The following is a 14,699-nucleotide window of genomic DNA, read 5'->3' on the forward strand; positions in this document are numbered from 1 at the left end:
TGGTGGCCAGAAGCCTCAGGACAGAGGCCAGTCAGAGGGGCCCCTCTGTTAACTCTCTCTCCATCGCCCTTGGGGTGTGTCAGTTCCCAGAGGCCCCGGAGTTGCATGCAGCCCTGAGCTGGCGCTGGAGGTGGGAGACGCAGGGCCCCAGCCCTTCCAGAGCAGCAGGCGTGTACTTTTAAATGTAAATGCAAACCAGAGAGCGTGTCTCCTTTTAACACTGGGCAAACTCGATCTGATTCCCTCAGAAATTGCCTCTGCTTCTATCAAACTCCTCCTCCTTCCCAGAGGGTTTCCTTGCATCCCTTCAAGGTGGTCCATTGGGCAGTGGGCTTCCTGAGCCACTCTGCATGGGTGTGCTTGAGATGGATTTTGCGTTTGGAGGTGTCTTACTCTGTGTGTTTCTTAAAAGCTACACCACGGAAAACACTTCGTAGGGGCTCAGTTGGGACCTACCATGATGGAACACGTACTTGGACTTGGAGATGATGCTTTTGTTGCCTGCTCCCCCCAGCGCCCACATCTAGCACAAGATCAGCGGCACTGTAGACACTTCAAAACACTCATTCTGTAGCATCCTGGCTGGTTGTCCTGCTTCAGTGCTATCCAGCTGGAAGAGCCGGTAACGATGTCTTGTGCAGAAAGCGGAATGGCAGCTGCGATACCAGTGGTCTGGCCCAGATGTCCCAGGAAGATGCTTTCTGTACACACTACAGTAAAAATCCCTTTTTGCCAAAGCAGCTGGAGGTTAAATAGAAATCTCATGGATGAGAAGACAAATCCCACCAGTGCCAGTGGATTTCATGTCAAGGTTCTCCCCAGGCCTTGAAGGGATCCCTGTGGACGGTGAGGGCAGGAAGACAAGGTCCCATGTGCGGGCTGGAGGGGTGGGAGTAACGCAGCGGCAGACATCCTGGCCATCACGGGGGAGGCTGGAATTTGGAGCAAGTCAAGCCTTGGAGCTGTACTTTGCTGGTAAAGGCAGACCCCCTGTCAATAATCTTTTTAGCATCCCACTCCTGTCAAAAGACAACATGGACCCCAAAGCCCTCCTGAAGCCAGAGGCATGTGAATATCCCATCAGTTGCATAAAAGCAATAGATTGGAATCCTCCAGATAGTTCACTCGATCTCAGAATGATAAACGATCAATCATTGCATTCCTCTTAAATGAAATTAAGATGTTAAGATATATTGCTTGGGGCTTCTGGATGGGATTCCTGCAGTTGAATTTCCAACAGAAAACGTATTGCTTTGGAATCACTGGGAAAGGGGAGACATTCCGGGTCTACGATAAAGCAAAACATTTGACAGTGGAGAAGAAAAGCTTCAGACATGTTAATTTTTTTCATATTTAAAAGTCATTCATCATCCCAGATGCCATGGAGCTGGAAGGGCATGACGCACACTCGTGGAGGAGAAAGGAGGGTGTATGCACCCTGCTACTCTGAAGTGGAGGCTTTTGAAGGAGGCTGTAGGGAGTGTGTGTTGAGAGGCAGAAAGCACCCACTGGAACTCCACTTGAAAGGACAGGGAGTCTGGACAAAATCCTAGGAATGCGTAGAAATCCACAGACTGACTTTTCAGTCAGCACAGGGCAAACAAAGAGGAAGTGATAGAGGAGGAAGAGGAGAGAGAAAAGGGAGACAGGGAGAGAAGAAGGATGGATTCACCGACTTTCATGCTTTCCATAATCATAGCTTGAAGACAACACAAAGTCCAAACTGAATATGCCTTTGTGTCTCACTTAAGAACCCACGTCACCTTCAATTCTAGGGGCCGAAAGGAAGTAGCTTCTCCTCTGTTCCTTTACGTGCAGGCAGCTGAGGAGTAGGGCGCAGAGGGCCAGAATGTCTCTCAAAGGCCCGCCTCGCTCAGCTGGCTGCCGGTCGTGTCTACACATTTCCCCTGCAGAGGCCCCCCTGCCCAGCTGCAAGAAGGCTCGTTCCTTCTGCTGCGGGAATCTCTTGATTTGGTGCTGGCTTAGAAAGCACACAAAGTTCCAAGCAAGTTGCAATTCAAGTACAGCTGATCAAATGCAAGACTCCATTCGGCCCCTATCTGCCAGAAATAAATGGTTGAAAAAGGAATTTCAGAAGATCCCAGATCATGACGACCGGGTTGGTGGCGGTGGGTCACCTGCATCCGTGGCCTCAGAGCCAGTGTGTGTCCAGCATTTAGAGCTAAACAAAAACATGTGCAACTCGCTGCCTTGGCTGTTGCCACATCAGAACCCTATTGGGCTTAGTGACCACAAGCGACCCAGGCCACAGCATGTCCACAACCCGAGGACCAACCTCACTCGCTGTTTGCACTTTGCCCGAGTTGTTACATGTTTAATTCTTTGCAGCTTGCATTTCCTGCTGCATTGGCCTCTCCCCCACCATGTCTTAAAGCCCAGAGCCGCCAGCCCAGCCTCCTGTAGTCAGGCCAGGGGGATCCAGGCATCAAGTGGGCCAGCATAGGCCCCTCAGCCTCTTGGGTCTGAGACCGGGTAGGTTAGCACCCCAGAAGGTGCCCCTGATTGTCACCTTCTGCCTCCAACCTTCTTGAGCTAGTTGCCTCTAAAATCCGTCCTCGAAATGGCCCAACCTGAGGCAAATATCCAAGAGCCTCTTGATTCACCACTCATCTGGAAAAGTGGAGTCTCCCTGCCTCCCTTCCCACACAAGAAAGCAGGCTGCTAAATGTTTGCATCATGAAGGTGGTTTCTGTGCACTGTACACAGGCCTTCAGCTCTGCCTGAGCAACGAGGCCAACCGTCTCCACCTCTGACCAGCAGAGGCAAGCCCTGGGCTGTGGGACCTTGGTAGTGAAGAGGTTAAATTGCTCCGCAGGGCCGGATCCAGGCTTTCCTGCCCACACTTGCTCCTGGCCTAAGGCAGTGCCTGCTGTCTGGGGAGGGGGAGAAGGGAGGGCTCGCCTGGACCCAGGTGGCCGGCAGGCAGACCATGTTATTAAGAAGCAGGGATCGCAAAACCTTGATCTTCAAAAGAGACCCCTAATTAGTCGCCAGCCCAAGAGTAAATGGCATTCCATCTCAGCAAGGCGGGGAAGGGCGCCTTCAAATTCTGGGGACTAATTGCCGTCATTGGCTCTATGAAAAATCCTGTTGTAAACACTTGTCATCTGAGCCACTTCTGGTCGGCAAACTCGAGATATCAAGTTGTTCCTTCATGCTGCAGTTTCTCCAGAACGCCTGGCTGGCTGCTTTTTTCTAGGAGGGGGCATCTCATTCCCGCACAGGACAGCTTTCTTACCACCCAGGCTAGAGAGATATCTCCCTGGTGCTCACCTTAGAACTGAATTCTTGTCAGGAAGGAATTTGAAAACTCGTTTTACTTTATCCTCATTTGAAGTTGAGAATGTCTTCTCAAAGGCAAACCTTAATTGCAGGCAGAAGAGATTTATCGTGACTAATGGGGACTAAACTTTGGGCCTCCCCAAGTAGACAGACTTTTTCCAAGGCCCTGGGAGGGGCCTTCTGGGGAGTTCACATGGCCCTATGCTTCTGTCAGGTTTGAAGCAGTCGCCTATTTGTGTATTCTTTCTCTAAGAGGGCCCACCCCCTGGCATCGAACCAAGGTGTGCTCTGTAACCCTGGGGGGGTGTTCCTTCTCTTTGGTATCATACATTCTTTTTGTTTCTGGAGATAAGTATTTTCGTTCTGTCTTTAGACTTCTTGATTCTGTTTGGCATTTGTGGAGAGACAAACTTCTTCAGGCCCCCATGCAGGATACTAGGTTTTGCCTAAGGGTTCTCTTGCACCAGGAGAATGTTTCAAGAGCTTGGGCCTGAGTCACCACGAACCACCCCCTCCAAGGGCAGACTGCAAAATACGAAACTCAGACGGCAGCAGAGACCGCCTGAAAGAGAGGTGTGGGGCCCTGGGGATTGGGGCTTGAGAGTCTCCGGACCACCGGAGTCCTATTGTCTGCATGCACACCTATGTCAGAGTAAGAGGTGGGGAGGAGAAAGGCACTAAGTCATTTCTGAATATTCTTGTGACGAGTGTCCTCTATTCACCTCTAGGCTTGGCCTTTAGCAAGCATCTCGGCGCCCCGAGGCGGTGTATTCCACACTGATGTCCACAGAAACTACGTTACAGGGCCAAATAACACATAATGGCAAAGCCCCTTTCCCCCAAAGCTGGGCTTCAGAACCATTTCTTCAGGGAGCCGGGCGTCCCTCGTTACTCAGCAGTAATTCCTCCGTGGGGATGGTTCCGGGTGGGACAGAAAGATGGAAGTTCCGTGCGCCGGGCTTAGGATATTTGCTCATAGGATTCCATTGTCTCTGAGATGAAAATAGATGATTTCCCTCTGTGAGAAACCTGAAACCTCACACACAACCCGGAGGCCTGCAGGTATGGGCGGGCGGGCGTGCCCTCCGAGGGGCTCTGCGGGATGATGCGGGCATTTTCCGCTGCCTCGGTGGATCAGCCCTTATCTCCGATGTCTCTCGCAGCAGCCCCTGAGATTCCCAAAGCATTATTTTAACCTAGACCATTGCACGGATTCGAGAGGTTAGAAATCGTATGCCAAACTTTCGGTTATTTTAACTAGATCAGGAAAGAAAGACTAACATCAGCTTTGACAACAAACAAAACCAGCGTTTGTTCTATCAGTTATGTTTAAAAGATTCCAATTTCAAACCAAACACAATGTGTGGTTATGCTGTCAGCGATTTATATAACCACCAGGGCGCCACAGTTACACACCGCATACATCATTGTATTTTTAAAATGTACTTAATAAACTTTTTTTTTCCCCCTTTTTCTAGTAACTACTTCATTGCCTTAAATGAATGCATTCCAATAGAATTTGTAACAAATGACCACTTTGTGTCTGCATTAATGCCAAACACGTTTAACAAATTTTTAACAAGGAACCCTGGCGGAGTGCCAAACTCCTAGAGGGACACGTGAGGAATGCTATAAATTTAAGCTAGATTTTACCTTTTCACTTAGCTCAGCAAGTGTCTTAGGTGTCTCGCTCTCTCAGGATTGTGGCATTTCTACTTCATGTCAGAGAGGTTGTACGTTTTCATTATTTTTACTACTTAGGTTGTATCTGTGTCCACGGGACTTTTCTATCTGTATAGCCATGTCAGAAATAATACGATGGCAGCTTAGAAATGGATACATATTTCTGCAAAATTGTTCCATCTTGCTTAGGCTGGTAGGTGGAAATATACAGCACGTATCTTATCAAAATATAATTCTATTTAAAGCAGCACAGTGAACCAATCAAATACAAAAGCAAGAGGTTCTCAGCTGGGGACGGTTTTGCCCCCCAGAGGGTATTTGGCAATATTTGGAGATATACCTGATTGTCATGACTGAGAGAGGGGCTGCTACTGGCATCTGATGGGCAGCGGCCAGGCATGCTGCTCAGCACCCCGCATTCACAGGGAGTCCCCGCAGTAAGGAATCACCAAGCCTCAAATGTCCACAGCACCGGGATGGAGAAATCTTGGAGTAGAATGACAAAAGCCTTTGGTTTATGGGCAGTCCCTCAGGTTAATGAAGGTACTATTTTAAGAAAAACTGAGAACTAAAAGGATATTTGTACACAACCCATGTTTTATACATTACATAGAATTCCTAACGCTGGTACTGAGTGGCAGATTTTGGACTTTTACTTCCGCTGCTTTCTGCTGTTGAGAGGAAGAGAGAAAAGCTGGCCCACAGTAGGCTGGCCCAAAACCACAACTGAGGGGGTGCTGGGGATAGCTGGGGCCCAGGTATGGGGTACGTACAAGCCCGTGGACAGGTGCCACCATGGGGCTGTGGGAATGGTCTCCCTGGCTGGGGCTCGGGGCAGGCGGGGTGCTTCTTGCCCATGAGAAGATAGTCGCGGGTGTTTTGCAGACAAGCACGTTTATTTTAATAGCTCTGCAATTATTATAATGTGGATCAGATAAATACTGGCTCCATCATTCAAGGAAATCTTTCTCAAAAAGGAAATTTAACTGTTTCGAAAAGATTTTTAAAGAAAACTATTCATTAAATGGGACTGGTATTATGGAGAGGTGACAGAAACTGGGAAGACGGCGCACCAAAGACCAAGGTTGAGGAACTCCTAGCCTCACAATAAAGGGAGGGGGCCTGGGTGTGGCAGAGAAGTGGCTTCAGACCAGGCCCCAGGAGGGCAGGAAACTGACAAAAAGCATTTTAATGCCCTCTGACATCAAGTTCCTCAGCTGTGTCAGGGGCCATCAACCGGGCAGTCCCATGGGGCTCTCAAGCTCATCAGAGATCATTCTTGCAAAAGCACAGAGCCCTGTGGCAGGCAGCGTGCACCAAACATTAACTATGGATCATTCTGACCACAACAATAACAACGAAAATAAATCCTAAGGCGACGTAGCAGTATATGCTGCCTTTTGAGGTACGCAAATACCCCATCTGACTGCCTTGATGTAAAACGTCACGGGCGAGCTGCACCCAGTGCCCAGGAACTGTGAAATCCCAGTCTGGAGTCTCTGGGGAGCCCCAGCCCCAGGCTCCACCATCCTCAACAGCAGACTGCTCGGGGCTGGGCCACCCCACCCCCAGCCCCGGCCCTCTGGGCCCTCCAGTGTCACATTTTATTGCCCCTTGGTGCCGTAGGGGGCCACTGGCAAGGTAAAAAGCTGCTCTCCGCTCATAGTTTTGAATTATGGCTTCAAGGTGGTGGCTTCTATCAAGAAAATTAAATGATTTAACATAATTTGTTGCCACTTTGATCACAACAATAATAAATCTTCATGAGGAAAATGAGAAACCCATTCTGCACCGTTTTTAAAGATGTTAAGTAATAACACAGATGTAGTTATAGATTTTCTTTTTTCTTTTTGAGCAGAAATGGCTCTGCTGGGTTTTCCCGTGAGCAGAGCCGCTTTCGCGGGATTGTTTCACAGGATGCCTGCTTCCCCAGAAGGGGCAGCTCTTCTCGTCACCGTTGTGAATCAGCCTATCAGGGGCCACGCTTTCTGTGGACGTCATGCGCACTGTCAGGGGCATCCATCGCCGTTGTGAATGGGTGCCTGTTTTTTGTACCTGGGGGCATACTGCCCACATTTGGAAAGCACATGGAGTGTAATGGACATTAACCCAGATATCAAAAATAGCCTGCGTTTTACTACTGTTATTAAACAGTTTCCCCTTTAACCCCTGTGTGTTTACCAAAGACCCCTTTCTCCCAGCCTGTTTCTGCAAATCACTACTGAAAGGGCGGGAGAAGAAAGTCATAATCAGGCAGGTGTCTTTATTCCCAAGAAAAACAGTCTGAAGGAATATTTGTGAGACACCACACATTTACAGCCTGCTGTTCTGGGGGCGCTTGTCCTGGGGTGGAATCTCTCTGTTGGGCTCAGCTGTTCACCCCACCCCCCCACAGGCACCCCCATCCTGCTCACCAATTGTGGGGTTCCTTTCAGGAAACCTCATCAAGATTTTTCAATGGAAAAAGCTTTCTATTCTATGATATTAGTCAGACTTTTTTTGGTTTAAAATTTTCAAAAGGTGGGATGACACAAAAATTCTAAAGAAGAAAATTCAAACACACCACCCAGAGGTAATTATTAACAATATTGTGGTATATGCACTTGCAATTGTTTATGTGTGTGCTGATGCAAAAATGGGGTTGAGCTATACACTGAGAATTATAATCTGCTTTTTTTCACTGAAAAACTGTGAACGTCTTTCTGCAATAAAACAAATACAAATGTCAGATAGTAAATCTTAAACATGGCTATCACAGCTCCCTATTCATTGTCTTGGGGTACAGATTTCACAAAGCCTCATTCTCTTATCTATTTGTGTATCTATTTGTTGTCTGTTTTACTCCCCAAAAAACAGGCTCTATGAGGACATAGATTTTCTTTTTCACTAATATCTCTGGCACCAATCACAATGCCTGATACAGGAAGGAACAATATTTGTTTTCTACTGCTGCATAAGAAATTAACACAAATGTAGTGGCTTAAAATGATACCCATTTGTGATTTTGCAATTCTGTAAGTCAGAAAAACAGTCAGGCTCCACTGGGTTCTAATCCTTAAAGCCTCATGAGGCCACATTCAAGGGGTCAGGCAGGCTGGACTTTAACATGAAGACTGTGGGGAGGCACCCACCTCCAAGCTCATTCAGTTGTTGGCAAAACTGAATTCTTTGTGATGGTAGGACTGAGGTCCCTGCTTCCTTGCTGTCCATTGACTAGCGACTGCACTTGGGTCCTACCGGACACCCTCAGGTCCTTGCCCCATGGCTCAGCACAGAAATTCCTCTCCTGTTTCAAATTTCCCCATCTCTTCTGCTGTCAGCAAGAGAAAAGTCTCTGCTGTTAAAGGGCTCCTGTGATTAAATTAGGTCCACTCAGATCATCTCGTTTGTGATGAAGTTAAAGTCCACTGATTAGTAACCTTAATTACACCCTGTAAGGTGACATAATTACAATGTAAGATGTCCATGGTGCCGTGGACTACAGCAGGAAATCTTTGGGGTGGGGGTGACTTTAGGATTATGCCTACTCTCGGTGCTCCGGAGCACCTGTGGGATGAAAGAGTGGATCGACTTGCTCCGTGAGCTGTGCAGGGTGCAGGGAGCACCACACAGGCAAAGCTGGTTCCTGCTCTGGCGGAGCTTGGAGTCTGGACCAGTGTTGGTCAACACACATACAATGCAGGCACCTCGGCAGTTCTGAGTTTTCTAGTAGACACATTTAAGAAAGTAATAAACAGGTGAAATCAATTCTCACATATTTAATTTGATCCAAAATACCATTTAAAATGAAATCAATATAAAAACAAAATTTCTACTAAGTCTGAAATTCAATATATTGATTTGCATTCATTCAAAATCAATATCAAAAAATTCACAGTGAATCTTCAAAATCTGGTGGGTATTTTACACAGCACGTCTCAATTTGGACTAGCCACATCTCGCGTGCTGAGTAGCCACATGGGACCAGTGGCTACCGTACTGGATGGTAAAAATGCAGACAAGTGCAGTGTGTGTGCCTTCCCGTGCCACCTCCCATCCTCGGGCGTATGGAAGGGCTTCCGGGCAAGAAGTGACATCTAAGCTGAGATTGAAGAATAAGTAGGAATCGGTCAGGTCGAGGGCTGGTGTAAATGCACATTAGACAGACAGACTTGTGAGAACTGGAGGAAAAGAAAGCGTCAGGACTGAGAGGTAAGGTCAGCGTCAGCGGAACATGAGAGATGCTGGAGGGAGAGGGGCCGGTGTGGCCAGGAGTCCACCCTCCATCCCGGGGGCAGTGGGGCTGTAAGCTGAAGTCCACGTCCTTACGGAAACGTCCTGTTGGCAGTGCAGCCAGAGCGCGGAGTTGGGAGCCGTCAGAGGGGATGCACGGGGATGGGGTGTGCCTGCTGCAGCCGTCCATGGGAGCAAGGACTGGTCAGAGACTCGGTCACAGTGGGTGGCTGCCCAGATTGCCTCACTGCTGGAAGCCGAGATGCCTTTCTGTATTATTATTGAAAGCGTATGCTTGTTTGCCCCTCCACCAGGGGTGCTCTGCCTGTCTCACTGCTGGCAGTGTCCCTTGAGATGTTTCTCTCAAATCCATTTATGTCCCCAGGTGACGGGATTGTCCGACTGGAGGCGTGACGGTGCATTTTGCTTGTCCTATTTCCACAGCATGAACCCTGCCTAAGAGCAGCGCATTGCTTCTGCGAAGCCCTGTAGTCTGTCTTGTGACCTGTTACCCAGCTGGAAATCTTTCTCTCAACTGAATAAATGATGATTCTGTGCTACTTAATCTTGGAAAAACATCAAGGATATCAGACATTCCCTGTACTTGTTTTTCACTCGTTTCCCCCTCTGTAGAATATGACCGGTGCACTTTAGTATTGCTTGGGGTTTCTCTTTACCTTTTAATCATGTGGCCTTTTAATATATTGGTCAGCCCTTTAAAAGGATGATTAAGAAACACTTAATGCATAAAAGAATTAGAGCTATGCACAATTCATGAAGCAGAAAGCGTGCTCTGACTTACAATTTTCATACAAAGTTTGCAGAGATTTTATGCGCCAGAATGAGTAATACGATCTGCTCAAGGAACTCCCTCACTTTCTGGCTCTGCAAAAGTCGTATTTTTTTTTCCCTTTTGCCCTGATTCAAGTTTCTTAACCAGAAGGGTTACACTGAACTCCTCAGAGTATGAATTAGCAGAGTTCATCCAAGCCACATATTTCATTTGCACTGTCTAAGGATGGCCTGGGATGACCGCCTACCTGTGCAGACTTAGGAATCTTGGGGGTGCCCGTTAGCCTGTGTGATGAGAAATTCTGTGTATCAGCCACCACATCAGACAGCTCAGGCTGTGTACGCAAAGTGGCTCACACATGTGTAGGTGTGTGTGTTTGATCTTCCCCTCCCTGCCATATCCCCAGATAACTGCCCTACTGCCATCTGTCTGGAACTCCCCAGGATACCATATGTGAACGATCAGGGGGCAGGCCTACAACGCTGAGCAGCAGCAGGGAAGAAAGGCACCCTCTGAAGAGGGGTCGGGGTGGCCCTCTTTTTGCACCCATCTCACTGTTTCTTGCCAGCCTGCAGTTATAGTCCACCTGCAGGGCCCCTTTCTGGGACAGGGAGAAAACGGGGGGTGCTTCTAGGTACCCGTCCCCCAGGGCATGAAATGAGCAAATGGGTGACTGATGCATTTATGTTTGGGGTTGGGAGCCCCTGGATGGAGGGATGAAAGCCCACATGGCCTCATTCTTCTCTCTTTAGGAGAGAGCAACATTATTTTTAAAATATGTTCTTATTATGATAAAGCATACATAGAAGCTTACCATTTTAACCAATTTAAGGACATTTCTGTGTCATTAAGTACACACACAGGGTTGTACAATCAACACCAGGCATTTCCAGAACTTTTTCTTCAGCCCAAACAGAAACTCCATACCTTCTCAGCAGTTACTCCCATCCCCTGCCCCTCCCACTCTCTCCAGCCCCTGGTAAACCTCTGATTTATTTTCTGCATCTCTAAGTTTATTCTAGATATTTTAGTTAAGTGGACACACATAGTATTTGTCCTTTGGTGTCTGGCTTATTTCCCTTAGCATGATGTCTTCAGGCTTCATTCATATTGTAGCATTTGTCAGAACTTCATCTCTTTTTAGGAATAATCTTCTAAGAAATATTCATTCCTAACATGCCACTGTACGTAGATACCACATTTTGTGTTTCCGTGCATCTGTCGATGGACACAGGGTTGTCTGTACCTTTGGTGAATAATGCAGCTGTGAGCATTTCATGCAAGTATCTGCTTGAGTCCCTGTTTTCCATTCCTCTGGGTTTACACCTTCCAGTGGAATTGCTAGATCCAGAGTTCTTTTAAGTCATTGCTCTTAGGTGGTTTTTAAGTGAATGTCAACTTTCCTGGCATCTTGACCATGTTCAACCGCCTAATCTCTATGAAGTCAAGTTTACAATAATTTACAAATCGTACCCATTGTAGAAAAGTGTGGAGAGGACACATAAACTGGTCACACAGAAATAGACAGTGGAACATGTTGGCATATTTCCTTTCAACTTCTTTTTGCCTAAAAAGAGACTTCTGTGCCCAGGTGTGACATGTTTTGCCAGATGCCTCTTTTCGGATGTGTTTGCAGATGTGTTCTGTTCATTTTATCCCTCCTCTGTGCTTGCTGCGTATTGCCTCCCCCGCCCCTAGTCCCAGCCAACCCCATGGGAAGGGAGTCTTGGAGGGTCTGGTCGGGGGTCGGGGGTCGGGGGTCGGGGAGCACTGCCAGGATTTCCTCTGATGTCACTGCCACTCAGTTTCCCTGCTAAATTCTGTGCTTTCTTGTTGCAGCTACAGAAGGGCTGACTAAAGGGAAAATACAGTCCTGCAGCCATATTCTGATCATCTATTGCAGTGCGGTTCACATCACTGTCCATTCACCACCTGGGATGGCTCATCAGGCCGAAGAGGAGGTTTCACTTTCGTTACTGAGCAGGATTCCGGCCGACCTGGTTGCTTCCTCCATCACCTCTGTCGGTTCTCTGGCATCAGATATGTCAGAAAGGAAAAATACTAGGAGGAGGAAAATGACAGAGCTCCCGTTTTTGTTGTTGTTGTTGTAGTTGGGATCTGGGCATTTAAAACATGACCATCCCTTCAGAATGTCATTATTTGATAGAGTTTTATTTATGTTCCTAAGACATCGTTGGATAAGTTTGAACTCCGTGGCATTTTAGCTGTGGGTTCAGCTTCTGTTGGACAACTAGCTTCATCTCCAGGTTTCCCGCTGGTTCGGTCTAAGTGGTTGTTTCCTAATGCATTAGATTATCAAAAAGTGTGACTTCTGGGAGTGAGTGGCGTTGGCAGTGTTTGTATACTAAGGTGCATGGAGTGTTTGGCAAAGAAACCAAAACCCCAAAGATGGCAAGCCTGTACCCTCCTCTACTTCTTTAACCCGCTGTCCGAAGAGCCCCAGTTTGACGGTGGTAACCAGTAGTTATCCTCTGGGCCAGGTTGGAAATGAAATCAATTTTTTGAAACCACTAATACTTGCCAAGAAATCGCCTTATGAGAACATGGTGTGTGTCTCTGACAATGTCTGGCACATCTAAATTAATCATTCATGATTTTTAGCAACCCTGTGTTTGTACCGGGAGTGGCAAACGCCTGAGGCGACGGCATATTTCTGCCCAACCTGTTCCGTACAACTCCTGGCTGGGAGGGTGACCAAACCTCAGACTCTTACCATTCCTGGACTTGCAGGTCTCCATGAAGAAACTGGAACTCACTCGCATTTCAAGATCTCAACCGTGTAAGCTTACATCCTGTAAATGAAGGGTCATGTCTCAAAAAAAAAAAAAAAAGTCTCCAACATGGATTCCAAAGCATTTTCAGCATCAAACGTGAAAACATTGATGAATGAGGAAAAAAAAAAATCACAAAAGCTGTGTATCTGTATATAGCTCTACACAACATGTTTGTGGGTACGGAGTCATTATTTAAAGGACATGCCAGGGAAAGAGACCACGTTTTGAGGTCTTTTACATATAGTGACATGGTACTAAGGAGAATTAAACTCCTACTGTTTCCTCTGAAGATAAAAAAAAAAATTTAAGTTGTTATAACTTTGTAAAACTCATGACCAAGTCTGGAAAACATGTGCGGCCTCGTGTATTGATCCGCTTTCTTGTCAATGGAAGAAAGCCTTCCGCGTGTATGCAAGTGGGGGATGAAAATTTGCATTTTTCAAGGACAAACAGTGACGTTAAGCATGAGAGGCCTTAATAAATATAGTTGTCTTTCTTTGCTGCTGTGGAAAGGATTCTCCACAGATGTTCCTGAAGTCTTGTATTGAATTCAGTCATTATTATTACTTTTTTCAAATGTTGGTGCAATTAACTCTGGACCTCTCCCGTGAGCCATAGAGATATTTAACAGACAGAACTTTGTTTGTCAGGCAAGATGAAACCGTGTCTGAATCACACCATTCATCCTCGGCGCATCAGGAGTCATGTATTCAAGCAGGTGTCTTGCTTCTGGCTTTGTTCTTGTCGTTAAGTACGGCGAACCACGTAAAGCTTACCTATTGCTCAACAACCCAAATGCATTCATGTTTGAAAGGTCTGTCTACCCAAGGGATCTAGGTCTGGATTGGAGAAACAACAGAGTTCTTTGCAAGTGTATTTAGCACGTGTGGATGTGATGTCGTGCTGAGAACCTAGGCCACGAGGGTCCCCGTGCACAGCTCAGGGGCCCTCAAGTCCGTGGGTCTCACTGCCTCCTCCAGCCAGGGCCTGACCCAAACCCTGCAGCCGAATACTTGAAGTAACAAGTAGGAAAATCCTCTGTGGAGAATAGGGTCCTTGAAACAGGAAGAGCAACCGACCGTGTACACTTAGCTGTTTCTAAGTAGGTGCCAATCTTGTCACAGCTGTTGTTTGGGGGATCATTTTTTTTGCCCCACTTCTGTCAGTTTTAAAGTATTATCCATCTTATTTCTATGGGGGCGTATCATTTAATCCCCTTAAAAGTTAAACTCTGTCTCACGCAGCATCTTTTCCCATTTTGTGTGATAAGTCTCTGATGTTGGGGGGGTGGTTACCAAAAAAAATTCCCTCTTCTCCTCTTAAAAATAGTCTCTGAGTTTACAGCAAACACTGTGACACTGGCAAGATAACTTCCTTTGCGCAAACGTTAGCAGGTTGCCCTCAAATCGTAGCGAAGTTGAGAAGCAAAGTTGAGCTGACCTTTGGTCTTCTTGCTGTGTGCAAAAGCAGGCTTGCACTTTATCCCCATTTGATTTTGATGTACAGTCTCGATTTTATATTCAACGATTTTTGTGTTTCCAGTATGCACGTTGACAGGGTGTTGAGCTTCATTTGAAAGTGGTTTTCCATTAACTTTTTAAACAGTGTTATGATGAGACCTCAAATGTGTCGGCATAAGCTTTATCTGAGATGTTTTTGTGCAGAGTGGCGTTTGAATGCTGCAGGGGTCAGTGTATCTAATTCCCAGAGACCCTCGTTTGATAATGCCTCTTGTGATTTTTCTTCAAGTGAGTGGCATGTGGGTTGTGATATTGACCATGTGATTATGGACTTCGATATGAAACAAATAAATAAAACTAAGGAACCCTCAGAAACTACCAACGGGCATGTATTAGCCAGTCATTGTAACCTCGTGTCTAGTAAATGTACCACGTACAAGGTATGTACAGTTC

At 46.8% G+C, this 14,699-nt stretch overlaps 1 protein-coding gene across 3 annotated transcripts in view; it reads left to right on the forward strand.

Moving 5' to 3' along the window:
* ERC2 (ELKS/RAB6-interacting/CAST family member 2) overlaps positions 1-13,282 on the forward strand; it is a 784,528-nt gene extending 771,246 nt beyond the window's left edge. For all 3 annotated transcript variants that reach the window (XR_008991907.1, XM_057486398.1, XM_057486399.1), the window contains one exon: positions 11,831-13,282. Coding sequence is in view for 1 of the 3 variants with exons in the window: in XM_057486399.1 (XP_057342382.1) it covers positions 11,831-11,845 (15 nt within the window). In the remaining 2 variants the exon portion in view is untranslated. The remainder of the gene's footprint in view (positions 1-11,830) is intronic.
* Positions 13,283-14,699: the final 1,417 nt, after the last annotated feature.

The sequence above is a fragment of the Manis pentadactyla genome, chromosome 1 (assembly GCF_030020395.1).
Source record: "Manis pentadactyla isolate mManPen7 chromosome 1, mManPen7.hap1, whole genome shotgun sequence".
NCBI classification, from domain to species: domain Eukaryota; kingdom Metazoa; phylum Chordata; class Mammalia; order Pholidota; family Manidae; genus Manis; species Manis pentadactyla.